The sequence below is a fragment of the Crocuta crocuta genome, unplaced genomic scaffold (assembly GCF_008692635.1).
Source record: "Crocuta crocuta isolate KB4526 unplaced genomic scaffold, BGI_CrCroc_1.0 scaffold646, whole genome shotgun sequence".
In the NCBI taxonomy this organism is placed as follows: domain Eukaryota; kingdom Metazoa; phylum Chordata; class Mammalia; order Carnivora; family Hyaenidae; genus Crocuta; species Crocuta crocuta.
Genome location: NW_027530851.1, coordinates 1207895 through 1222032, shown reverse-complemented (window position 1 = coordinate 1222032; position 14138 = coordinate 1207895). Strand labels below are relative to the sequence as shown.

Here is a 14138-nt window from a genome sequence, read left to right as displayed (position 1 = left end):
GTTACAAAAACTCTAAAACTGGTACACTTACCAAAGGGAATTTGGGAAATTATTGACTTCAGTCGAATCACTAAAAAGAGGGGAAAGCTCAGAAAGGGTATCATTTGCTTGTCCTGATCTCTGTGGTGGTTCCTGGATACTCAGAGGTGAGCTATCTGTGGTATATCATAAATGTTAAATAGAGATCCAGTGAAGTTTTTGTTTGTTTGTTTGTTTTTGCCAAATAGACATATATTATATCACAGAAGAGAAAAATGAACCTTGAAGAATTACAGTTGTTTTACCTAACTTTTGTATTTTTATGTACAGAATTGTCATACACTCTAATTCATAATGAAGACAGCTTATTCTGTAATTGATTGTAATTACAAATGGGAAAGCAAATGAAGATATTCCCAAAGGAGCAGACTAAACAATTTCTAAATAAAGGCATGTTGAAAGTAACCTCAGGAAGGAGAGGTCATTTTACTCTTCTTAAATAAAGTTAGGAGTTTCACTTGCTTAAAACCACTACTTTAATTCCAGGTTCTTCTTTTTTCTTAAGCTATCACTTAGAGGTGACATGTTCAAAGCAGGTGCTGCCCGGGTCTGTGACATGCTCTGCACTATTCACTCGGGGTGCAAAGCTGGGGCTGTCCAGTGCCACCCCAGGAAGGGGCACACATAGGGGTAGATCAGATAAGTTTTCCTATGATTGAAACATAAACTTTGATCTCAGGAATTTTGTTATCTGGTACTTTTTAGGATTCCTACTCTTAAAGGGAAAAAAGTTTTCAATGAATTAATAATGGCTTGAGACTCAATACACTGCAGCAATATTCATTGCAGTAGTTGTTCCTTTTATAGTCATGCTTGATTAGTGTTTGAAATTTGCAGGAATTGCAATATGCATGGCTTTCAAAGCCCTTTACAGAATTTCATTTTTATCACTCGGCAAGAGTCAATGAAAAGGCAATAAGAAAAGCTCTATGGGATATTTTTATAGGAGTGTCAAAAGCCAGTAAGCTAACTACATGAAAGAACCCAGATTGTACAGACAGAGTTTGAGCAGAAACACTTCAGAGACTTTATATCTAGTATTTTGACTTTTACATGCCCTTGGAGGAAAAAAGGAGCGCTAGCTACAAAACCAAATAAGGAGAGGAAAGGAACAAACCATATGCTTAAGAATAATTACGGTTTCCATTTTCCTACAAACGAAATGTGAAGTTTCAAAGACAAAGTGTAATAGAAATTGAGCTGCTTTGGTGTGTTTAAAATATTGCCAAGAAAGAAAATTCTCATTTCCCTTGCTAACGCATCCCAGATTTCTACAATATGGAAGTTAGTCGGAATGCTATCAACTTCTCCACAAGTCCATTTGTTCTTGTTTTGCTTTTAGTAGAGATGAAAAATATCAGATCACCATCCCTAGAAATGAAACTATCATAATTCACATATACATTAGATTACTTCTTTGACACATCTTTAAAGACATCATAGTTGCTACAGCCTCTTCTCAAGCCATTAATCCCTCTTGTTAATTCTAGCAAAAATATTATTGTCATTATTTAAAAATATTATTGTCATGATAATACAAGCAATCTTAAAATGCATCTTTGGCTGTGGAAACCATAAATGAAGAGAATAAAATAAAAATAAAAAATAAAAAGGAACAATGCACAGACTTATTATTGGGAGTGTCTAATATTATGCTGCACTTAAAATTACATGTCAGTGAGATCTGCAGTTCAGGCAGTCACTCTGTCGGAGCCATATATATTCCAAGCAAAGTGGGAGTAAGAATCTGTAAATTGTGCATTTTGTCATGTGGGCAATTAACACCAGTGTCATGTGGCTTAACTGACCTGCGGTTACATTGGTGGCTGCCACGACAGTTGCCACACTCTTGCTTTTCTCTTTCTCCAGATTGGCCAAATCATTTTGACAACCAACTGGTACTTTTGAATCCAGGCCAGCTTGATGTGAGTGCAGTTTCTTGTCTTCATGGAGACTCTGAAATGACACAGACCAGAATGATTGATTTCACAAGTAAATTATCAGTCCAAAATAAATGCTTCCCAGAGATACGACAAGGATAAACATTTTTCATATGGCAAGTTATGTTTGTATATCTGAATCAGAACATTCAAAATGTCAAAGTGAGTTGCAAATTACATTTTCATCAGTATATTTTGGTAATCTAGGTGTGGAATTGTTAAGGCAATCTAAGTGAGTAGAGTAAGAAGTCATCTGAGACTCAGAAAATCATCTTCAAAGCCTGTTTGTGTATATTATTTTGTTTTCTTGTGAAGCTTATATTTCTCATTTAAAGCATTTCACTCAGTTTTTATTCTTATAGTTAATTAATACAGCATTTCATTATGTATTACATAACTACATATTGCATAATGAAGAGGAGTTTTCATTTCTGCATTATCTATAGCCTTTATATAAAACAAATCATAACATCTACTTTACATTAACTCACATTTTTATCAGCATTATGCAAATTGACAAAGTTATCTACTCAATTTAAGGATAATAATTCATCCTAACAATGAGTTCTTAAGGCACAACATCAGTGAATCCTAAAACACCTCTCACATATAAGAGGTGTCACAGTGTTTGATGTTACGCTGACATATTGTATGCTTTAAAAGAATCCTCAGATAGGAGCAAAAACTAGAGACCTAACTAAACAGGAAACTGAACTTTCAGCACTTTGCTTCATATCCAAATTCAGACTAGAAGGTTTTCAGTTTAAATATGGTTACATAATATTTGAAGATTCATAGAGTCAAAATTAGCCAGTCAACTTTGGCCATCCTTACTAAGCATTTTGGTTCACTAAAGGATAGGATAATGAACAATTTTTCTTAAGTTCCTCCTGCAAATTGTGTACAGCATTAAATTTACTAAAAGCTTCATTGAAAGCCCAAATTAAAGGATTTTAAAGCTTGGAAAGGGCCAATAAGGAATTTAGGGTCTTTCATGATTAAATAATTCACCCAAATAAACAAAATCAATGGTACCAAGCCTTAGGGATATGTTTCCCAACCCATAGTCCACTGCTTTTCAGGCCACTCTACAATCCATTTGTTCATTTATCAGTTCAGTGTGGTGGATTGGTTGCATTGATGGCCCCAATTCTTCACCCCTCTCTGTATCCATGTCCTCTCCATGTTATTTTGCTATGCTCTTCTATGCTGACTTCTGACTTGTCCATGTGACTTCTTCTGGGTCAACAGGATATTGACACATGTGACACAGAGACTTGAAAGATACTTGCACAGTTGGCTTTGCTCACTCTTGCCCTTTCACTACCCCATGAAGACATGCCCAGGCTAGCCTACTGGAGGATAAGCGGGACAGAGAGTAAAGTCAGGTCACCCCAGTCATCAGAGCTGAGACAACCAACAGCCAGTAGAAACCCAGGTATTTGGGTGAACCAGCCTCGACCAAGTCAGCTGAATTCCACAGTTTAAAGGACTAAATAAATGTGTTTTTGGCTATATGCATTAGATTTTGCTGGTGAGTATGCACCATTGTGTGGCCATAGATAAATGATATATCCAACAACAATTTATCTACAGAATCCCAGATACTGGGTACAGCATGAGAATACAAATGTAAATATAACATAGTTTCAGACTTTAAATTATTCCAACATAATTTCTTAAATTGTTTATGTGGAGAATTAGAGTGTGGTAAGTCATTTGTAGATAATTCTCAAATTCTTTCTCTAATAACAAAAGATGGGATCCAGGTGATACTATGGGGGACAACTCACAAGGTCAGTGTTTGAATGTTGGTATGGGTCAAAATAAAACCACTACACCTGTTTATATTTGACTTATCCACATCCCACAGAAATTTAAGTCCGTATGAATTTTTAAATTAATTGTCAGGCTTGACACAGTTTGTGTTGTACATACCTTTGTTTTTTTTTGTTTTTTTTAAGTGAGCCTTCCACATTTATTTATTTCTAGGAGAGAGAGAGAGAGAGAGAGAGAGAGACAGCGTGAGCAGGGGAGGGTCAGAGAGAGGGGGAGTCACAGACTGAAACAGGCTCCAGGCTCTGAGCTGGCAGTCAGCACAGAGCCCGACGCGGGGCTCGAACCCAGAACCGTGAGATCATGACCTAAGCGAAAGTCGGATGCTTAACCGACTAAGCCACCCAGGCGCCCCAGTACATAGCTTTGAAAAGAAGCATATTAAACTAGCATTTAAGTATTTTTTATATTAGTTGCCTTGGAAAATATATTATTTCAATTATTAGATGACTATTAAATCGTAGGTTTTCAGTATTGAGCAATAAACTAGAATAAAGAAGTGTAGCTTCTTGCTTTTTCATTCCAAATTCAATTGATAATATTAAACTATTGAGGGGGAAATGTAAGAATTCATGAAAATTATGTGAATTAAAACGTAATTCAGACTTCAAAGAAGAAACACTGAACTTAAATACATTTCTTTAAAATAATTTTTTTTTTACATTTCTTTATTTTTGAGAGACAAGACGTGAACAGGGAGGAGCAGAGAGAGGAGACACAGAATCTGAAGCAGGCTCCAGGCTCTGAGCTGTCTGCACAGAGCCTGACATGGGGCTTGAACCCATGAGTTGTGAGATCATGACTGAGCCAAAGTCAGATGCTTCACCGACTGAGCCACCCAGGTGCCCCTTAAATAAATGTCTTAAACTTGAAACCTGTAACATGAAAGACTGAACAGGTCAAGGCTGACCATTTGCTCACAATGAGTCAAGTATTGAACAGGCCTGGTGCATCTTGGTGCAAATCTCTGGCATATTGAGCATGTTATACGTACATTAACATTTCAATAATTAGGAACCCCACTTTGCTAAAGGCTGTCCCCACATTGGGGTCTCCTCTAGTGGAGCCATGTCAAGTTCTTAAACTTCTCCTTTGCTTTACTTGTTACAGCCAGATTCTTATTCCTAGTCCCAATGTGAAGGGAGTTAGATGCCTCTTAAGCTACTGATCTTGCTATGTTCTCTCAACCTTGTTTACTTAAAGTCAGTCCCTCCCTCCAGTTCCCTGGTTTGTCAAACCATCCACAGGTATAGATTTTCTGCTTGAAAAAAAAATTCCACAATGCTCCATTCTTTACTGCCTAACTGTCTTCCATTAAGCATCAATCCACCCCTCTTTCTCTTCTTTCTTATGTCTCAGATTCTCTCAGGTGCCTGTAGAACTTTACCCCATAGTTTGCAATTTTCACTATATATTCAACTTTCTTTTAGAACATTGTCCCTACCTCCATACCTTGACTAAATTTCCATTCTTCATTGAAGATAGCACTTCTACTGCAAATGAAGATGGCTGCTTATTCTTCCACATTCTAGATACCCTCAGCTTGATATTCTTGCCCATAGTACTGTCCATTGCATCCTTACCTCCTTGCTAAAAATCTCCGCTGCTTTGATATTTCTGCCAACTAGGTAGGCGCCATTTCCCTTCTTGTTGGGATCACCCATCTACCATTCTCTAGTCACAATCCATCCTTCATAAAAAAGACCAGATTATCATTTCTCTTCCAGCCCCATGATCCTGGATGATATTCATATCTACACAGACATTCTATTCAAAACCCTGACTGAATCCCCTTATTATGAATGAATTTTTCATTTCTCTCCCTTAGACATTCACTCCCAGAGCCACACCTGAAACCTATCATAACAACCTTTTCCAACTCAAAAATCACTAAGTGTCCCCCTACTCCCCCATGCACCTAATCTCTTATCCTTTATTGTCTGTACTCAAGCCAAGCTCCCATCTCCAACATTGCTTTCTCTACCAGGATAATTCTTGGACCTCATTGGAACCTGGGCTCCATTGATCCTTCTACTTTCTCTATATCCACCAGTGTCCAAGGCTCATTTCCCTTTTTTCTCTACACAGCATCCATCCCCGTTTGAAAACTTCCATCTGTCAGACTTGATCCTACGTGAGCCTTAACCAGCACTTGACATGTCTAGTCACTCCCTTTCTTTGCCTTAGAGTCCCTAATACCACCCTGACCACTCGTTCTTAGTCCCCTTTGCTGTTTCAACCTTCTTTACCTACACATTGACTGTTAAGACTTTCTCAAAGTTTTTTTTATGGACCGAGCTGTCTTTGTACCACCTTAGATAATTCCAACAGTTGTGTGGCTCAGTTTACTCTCTATGTGCTTTGACTCCAGGGGTGAGGGGAGATTTATTAAATGAGATGAACAAGGGCTTCAGTGCCATGTAAGTATTCTGGACTCCAATTCTAATGTGCTTTAGCTTTACAACTCCACCATTATTCCTTCCTGTCTTAAGGCTTGGATCTTCTGTTTGCCTAGAACATTCTTCACAAACTCTTCCTTTTAAATTGATTAAGTATCAAGTTCTTGCAAGTCTCCTCTCACCATAGCCTTTAGCCAGCACCTTTGTTTTCTAGGTTTTGAGTAACTTGTAGTTCTACTGTGAAGCAGTTTTCACAATATAATTAAATACTACCTGATTTAGTGTTTAATGTTTATCTCTCTGGTTAAAATACAAACCCACTGAGAATAAGGACTATGCCTGTCTTATTCACTGTTCTCAGTCCTTATCTCAGTATTTTAAATATAGTAGGTATTACATAACCACATACTAAATTAGTGGAGAAATGCATGAATAATTGTAGATTTGATTTTTATGACTTTTTCTTTGGCTAGCCTGTCAATGTCTACTCTATAGTCACATGTTCATACGTTAGAAGTGATTTCCAGTCATTTTGAACAGTAATATTTATTATATATTTGAAAGGAACACATGTTTCTAACTTGTTTTTCCATAAAAAACACATATTGCAAATTTTGTGCTTTTAAATAAATTCACTGCTGCAAATCACTGAAAACACTATCATTATATAGTGTTCCATATATTTCTGTGGCTTGATTTAGATTGGTTACTATCTATGAAAACTATAAATCAAGGACTGGCTATATTAGGGAAATAGAGAACTTAGTGTGTATACACTATGGCCCCGTATTCCCCAGGCATGAGATTGTGACCTGACAATAATGGAAGAAATAAAACTCTGTCAGGCACTGCTTCAATGATGTCAATCAAACCTTCCACCTGAAGATCAAGTCCAGAGGAAAATGAGAAAAATAAAATGTGTGCAAAGAATGGAGAGGAAAACAGATGAATTTGAACTGGCATGCACCAGGCCTTCAAGACCACTCTACAGTTGTAGTTCAAAAATAAATCCTGTTTATTTTATATAATTTCCCCTTAACTTATCATTAGAAATGAGTCATTATAATCCTGTCTGCTAATATAAAACAATGGTTAAATTACTTTTCATGCTATTCTTGGCTTGTAGTTTGTGTATTGCTTTTAGTGGTCCCTCTGAAAGCGATGATCCAATTACAAGACACTGAATATTTTTCTCATGAACAAAGAAAATAACAAATTAATACTACCCAAAAAAGTATTTTCTTTCTTCAAATACATCTTTCATCTCACTCAAGGCCATGTTGTCAAGGAGAAAATCATCCTCTTCCATGCACTTCATTGAGATTCTCCGTTCATGATTACATTCCTCCATGTCCCTTCTCCCCAAGGGTGAGGTTTGCTTTTCTTTAGACAGTCACATAGGGCCTGTATCAGCCCAGGGACTAAACATCAGTCACATTTAAACAACACGAAGTATCCCAGGTAACGTACTTTACTTTCTACAAAAAATCAATTGCTCTCCTAACAGACTGAAAAAGCGTCCTCTGTCTCTGCTTATATAAACAACCATTCCTTTCCACTGCTTGTACTTTTTCACTTCAGAAAAGTGAATACAAGGGATATGTGACATTCAAGTGGTATTTGGAAAGAAATTTCCCATTAACTAACTTTCTTCCTCAGAATTAAATTACACTTAAAACAAGAACAATAGTAACAGTAATTCAGAAACTATACATTAAAATAAAGAAATGAAATTCCAAATCCAATCATAAGAAACACAGGTTTGCACATTCAAATTATCGTTCCAGGAGAACATGTAATCGTCTATGCCATCTGTCTTCTATTGTGAGTGTGTGTGTGTGTGTATGTGTCTATATTTTCTTTTTTATTTGTTATATGGATGAATCACCATAAATAATTTAGAAGATTATTAACTGCCTTAAAAAAAACTAATAAATTTGTCATTGTGCATTAAAAAGACCCAATTAAATAGAGGGAAATGTTTGGTTTTTCTGAGGAAAATATTTAAATAAGCAAGAATATAAACTGAAAGTAATTTAAAGTTGATCATATAAACAGTCCTCTCTTTCAGACAATATCTGAGTTTTCATGGAATTATCCATGTATGCTAGTAATCTGTCTTTTTACACAGAACATGTTCTTTTGTAAATATATATATATAATTATGAGAGACAGAAAAAGAGAGTGAGTGTGTGTGCAGTTGAGGGAGGGAGGGTCAGAGAGAGAGGGAGAGAATCTCAAGTAGGCTGTCAATGCAGATCCCAATGTGGGGCTCAATTCTACGAACCGTGAGATCATGACCTGAGCTGAAATCAAGAGTGGGACGCTCAGCTGAATGAGCAGAATATGTTCTTTATATCAACTGCAAAAGCGTCCTTTTGAGCTTGTTCCACTCTATCCCAACAAACCATCTTTGAGAACTTTCCTGTCCCTTGCAGCCTGAGGTTGTTTGCAGGCAGGGTTGCCCAGAGCTGTGGTTGCAGGGCCTCATTTCATCAGCCCAGCAGAAACCCAAGGCCGCCTCTCCTACGCATCCGAGAGTTCCAGGCTGTGGCTCTCCTGTGTGAGACTCTTTGCTGGCATCCTTTACCCTCAACAAGTGTTTCCTCCTTCAGTCATGCAAATGAGACCATTCTTCAAATGAGACCATGCTGGCTGGGCTGTGAGCAGGCAGCTAACTGGGCATCTCAGCAGCAATAACAAGTGCGTGCATGTGGCTTGACACTTAGACACTCTTGGCCTAAATGTGGTTAACAAGTGGGATAGATCTGTCTCTCCATTGCCTGCTGCAAGTACCACCAGAAGTTCAGGACATTAAAGAGTTGAGGTTTTCTATCTGCCCTGCCCTTGCCCTTGGGTCAGAGAAGAGGCAATTGGCCCATGCAAAAGAAATATGTCTATATCTGCTTCCCTAGTTGCTCTGATTTTAAAAAAATGACAGCTTTCTATCATAGCCCTTCAAGAACTTCTTCTACCTGCTGAACTTACTGGGACCAGATCCAAGAAAACAAATTCTGCTGGAACTATTGAAGATGTTATCATACGTCATATATCAAAGATGTACCATGTTCTCCGGGAAAGAAATCCTTCATTTACCTTCAGACTGCTTTAAACCTTAAATTTCAAAGACATCTTTCCAGAACATAGTATGTATTAAAGAAGGTTTTATCAGTATTAATATATTTCAGTTGCATCTTCCTCTATTTGCCCTGCTGAAAACAGGAAACTAGACCATTTGACAGCTAGAAGTCCTACCATCCTGATTTGACCATCCTCTTGAGGGAAATCAAGTCCTAGCTCACAAATGCAGAAGGAACTCAGTATAATCACAGACTTTGTTTGATTTAAACAAGTTTAAGAATTTTCCTTCAGAGGACTCAGGGTGAAGAATCTCTTCATACCCTTTTGTCAAGCTCAATTCCATCTGCTTCTTACTGTTCTAATCTTCTATAATTTGAGCCAAAAATGAAATGGATGCTTGAAGCAAGGCTTAACCAGGATATCCTCAAGTGAAAATGAAGCCAGAAGAGACAGCCAATCTGTATGTTTGTTAATCTTAAGGAGATAAATGAGAACTCCGGCTGCCCCCAAAAATGTTAGCCATGTCACTCCAGATAATGAACAAGCAGGCAAAAAAGTTTGCTATTTTAGAGCTGGTATGCCAAGTGCATTTCCTATGAAAGACCAAGGTTCGCTTACCTTTAATGTTGATCAATGGACACTGGAATAACTCTGTATATAAATACATTTTCTTCTTTCTTTCTATTTGCCTTCCTGGAAATTTTAAAATTATTCATTCACAGGGTTATTGTTATAACTTTCAAGCTCCCATTTTAATTGAAAAATCATAACCCTTAGACTCTGTGGGGGTAATCGGTGGCCAAAGGACAGGAAAATTAATCTTAGTTTAAATTACAGACACAGAAATTACAGTAGAATAAAATATGTGACATATTTAGTTTTTGGTGGAACTGGCTTTTAGTCGGCAGACATATGAATAGCATTTGAAAAGTGTCCAGCGGAGTAACCCTGGCTACAGATGGCAGATGGGACCTTCAGTGTACCACATAATAGGTCTGTATCCAGGGAAAGTATTCTAAATTCATTTATTAAAAACTTCACTTGAAATCATTTTAACTTTCTGAGCATTGAAACACAGCCTTCCATATAAGTCTTTGAAAGGTATCCACCCTGGAGGTCTGATGCAAAACTCTGCTGTATATTATTTGAGCCAGAAATTATTTCGGTGACTATGGTTCATCTATTTCTTTAAGCATTCACATTGCATAAAATGTTAATGGCATGCTTGCCACTGAAGAGTTACTAAGATGTAAAAATTTCATGCCGTTGTGATCCAGTGTCTAACATACGATGTAGTCCTTGAAAGGTGCTTTGCACCTCCTCACCTCAACTCAAGCCTGGACACATTTCCTTGAAACTCTTTCCCATGAAGGCTGTCCTTTTGATTTCTTCCTACTTGTACACCCTATCTCCCTGCCCTTTGTAAAGCACTGCCTGGCACTACTACTCAACACCTTCTCTAAATTTCTACAGAAATCTGGCATGACTCTTCAGTCATCTCCAGGATCCCCCCCCCCCCACACACACACTTTCTTTATAATGTGTTCTTCAGCTCATGGCCTCTTCTGTGCCACTCCTCTACCAACATGACCTCAGAGGACCTTAATGTTCACACTCCATGGAACTTTTTTCCTACTCTTTTTAGCCTGTTGTAATTACAATCGGAACTTCAACCTTATTGTCCCTCAGAACTTCTCCATCATCAAGATCTTGGATTTTAGCACACGCCTCTGTGCCCATAATCTATTAATACTGTTCATCCCTCTCAATCTTCAATTCATTTCTGTCTCTCAGTCTCTCTGTCTCACATGTCTCCCTATCCAAAGGGTCCTTGGAACCTCCTTGTTATCATTTTTCTCATTGTGGTTGTAAGATCCTAACTTTTCATTCTACTCTTATTGCCAATCTTCCAAAGGTTGCTTATTGCTGGCGATTTTTTTAAAGGCTTATAATTCTCCTATTTGTCTCTAACAAATTTATGGTTCCTGGTGATATCTAGGTCCTTCAGTTTGCCCAGTTGTCTATGAATCTCTATTTCAGTTCCTAGTGAGAAGTACATAGATGATATTTCAAATCTTTTTCTCTTTTAGCAAGCTCACAGTCACAGCCTGCTGTTTCTCAGTCTTGGGAAGTTATTTGATCACGTAATTCATTGAGATTATCAATTCTCACAGCTTTCCTTGTCTTGTCTTAGAGATTCACTTGATCTTTCTCACGAAGGATCCTTCCTCTTTCTAATGTCAGTACCTCCTCCTTTTACCGTGACACTTTCCCCACCTTTCTCTTCAACTTAATCAATTATTCTGCTCACTTATATTCTCTGACTCTGCCTCTGCATTGCCCCATTCATTTTCTGCCAAACTTTAGTAAGAGTAATCGATTCTTACTGCTCTTTTTTTCCCCTCCCAGTCACTTATTAGCTGGGTATTTACTGAGTGGAGTTTCTGTTCTTACCACTTGATTAAAATATTTTCACCAATAGCCTTTTATCCATCAGTCATAAATCCCATGGCCTTTTCTTAGACCTCACGATTCCTGAGCTTCCCTTGCACATAAATCTGATAACCATCTCATCATCTGAAAAGAAGTATTTTACCCTCAATATCCAGCAACTCATTCTGTCATATTTATTTATTTATTTAATTTTTAAAATTTATTTTTTAATTTACATCCAAGTTAGTTAGCATATAGTGCAACACTGATTTCAGGAGTAGATTTCTTAATGTCCCTTACCCATTTAGTCCACCCCCCTATCAGTAACCCTCTGTTGTCCATATTTAAGAATCTCTTATGTTTTGTCCCCTCCCTGTTTTTATATTACTTTTGCTTCCCTTCCCTTATGTTAATCTTCTGTGTCTTACAGTCCTTGCATGAGTGAAGTCATATGAGATTTGTCTTTCTCTGATTGACTAATTTTGCTTAGCATAATACCCTCTAGTTCCATCTAGTTACAAATGGCAAGATTTCATTCTTTTTGATTGCCAAGTAATACTCCATTGTATACATATACCACATATTCTTTATCCTTTCATTAGTTGATGGACATTTGGGCTCTTTCCGTATTTTGGCTATTGTTGATAGTACTGGTATAAACATTGGGGTGTTTGTGCCTCTTTGAAATAGCATGCCTATATTCCTTGGATAGATACCTAGTAGTCCAATTGCTGGGTCATAGAGTAGCTGTATTTTTAATTTTTTGAGGAACCTCCATACTGTTTTCCAGAGTGGCTGCACCAGTTTGCATTCCCACGAGCAGTGCAAAAGAGATCCTCTTTCTCTGCATCCTCATCAACACCTTTGTTGCTAGAGTTGTTAATGTTAGCTATTCTGACAGGTGTGATGTGGTATCTCATTATGGTGTTGATTTGTATTTCCCCGATGATGAGTGATGTTGGGCGTCATTTCATGTGTCTATTGGCCATCTGGATGTCTTCTTTGGAGAAGTGTATGTTCATGTCTTTAGCCTGTTTCTTCACTGGATTATTTGCTTTTGGGGTGTTGAGTTTGATATGTTCTTTATAGATTTTGAATACTAACCCTTTATCTGATATGTCAGTGGCAAATATCTTCTCCCATTCTGTCAGTTGCCTTTTAGTTTTGCTAATTGTTTCCTTCGTTGTGCAGAAGCTTTTTATTTTGATGAGGTCCCAGTAGTTCATTTTTGCTTTTGTTTCCCTGGCCTCTGGAGATGTGTTGAGTAAGAAGTTGCTGCGGCCAAGGTCAAAGAGGTTTTTGCCTGCTTTCTCCTTGAGGATTTTGATGGCTCCCTGTCTTACATGTTGGTCTTTCATCCATTTTGAGTTTATTTCTGTGTATGGTGTAAGAAAGTGGTCAAGTTCATTTTTTCCGCATGTTGCTGTCCAGTTTTCCCAGCACCACTTGCTGAAGAGACTGTCTTTATTCCATTGTATATTCTTTCCTGCTTTATCAAAGATTAGTTGGTCATACATTTGTGGATCCATTTCTAGCTTCTCTGTTCTGTTCCATTAATCTGAGTGTCTGTGTTTGTGCCAGCACCATAATGTCTTAATGATTACAGCTTTGTAATACAGCTTGAAGTCGAGGATTGTGATGCCTCCTGCTTTGGTTTTCTTTTTCAGGATTGCTTTGGCTATTTGGGGTCTTTTCTGGTTCCATACAAATTTTAGGATTGTGTATTCTAGCTCTGTGAAGAACTGTCATTTTCCTTTTATCTCTTGGACTCCCATTCACTCATCTGTTTTGCGATATTTTCTCTTTCCTCCTAACCTATAAATCAGTGATTGCTGAACCATTCTGAGTGCATATTCTTAGCAAAAATTTGAAGCACAAAATATAAATGTCACACATGTACACATGCATGATATTATATGTATGTACTCTTTCGACATATATGTAATTATGTACATTTACTCTACTAATAATATATCAAGGTGTAGGGGCACCTGGGTGGCTCAGTCGGTTAAGTGTCCAACTTTAGCTCAGATCATGATCTTGAGGTTCATGAGTTTGAACCCCATGTCCGGCTCTGTGCTGACAGCTCAGAGTCTGAAGCCTGCTTCGGAGTCTGTCTCCCTCTCTCTCTGCTCTTCCCCTATTCGTGCTCTGTCTCTCTCTCTCTCTCAAAAATAAATAAACATTAAAAATTTTTAAATAAATCTAATATATCATGTGCATTATAAAACAAACTCTAAGTAGAAATTTTAAAATAATAAACTGATGTTAAGTAAAGTTGAAATAAAAATATTTTAAGCAAAATTATTTTATTTATTAATAATATTGAGAAAAGTAGTTGAATAGTTTTCACTACTTTTTAAATCTTAATTTAACACTTTGTGATACAGCAATTCAGTTGTTTGTTTCA

The 14138-nt window shown here is 37.4% G+C and overlaps 1 protein-coding gene across 1 annotated transcript in view; it reads right to left on the bottom strand.

Annotated features, from left to right (window-relative positions):
- THEMIS (thymocyte selection associated) overlaps positions 1 to 14138 on the bottom strand; it is a 179128-nt gene that overhangs the window by 12376 nt on the left and 152614 nt on the right. Inside the window, exon 5 of the mRNA XM_077769437.1 lies at positions 1848 to 1995. Within this exon, the coding sequence (XP_077625563.1) occupies positions 1848 to 1995 (148 nt within the window). The remainder of the gene's footprint in view (positions 1 to 1847; positions 1996 to 14138) is intronic.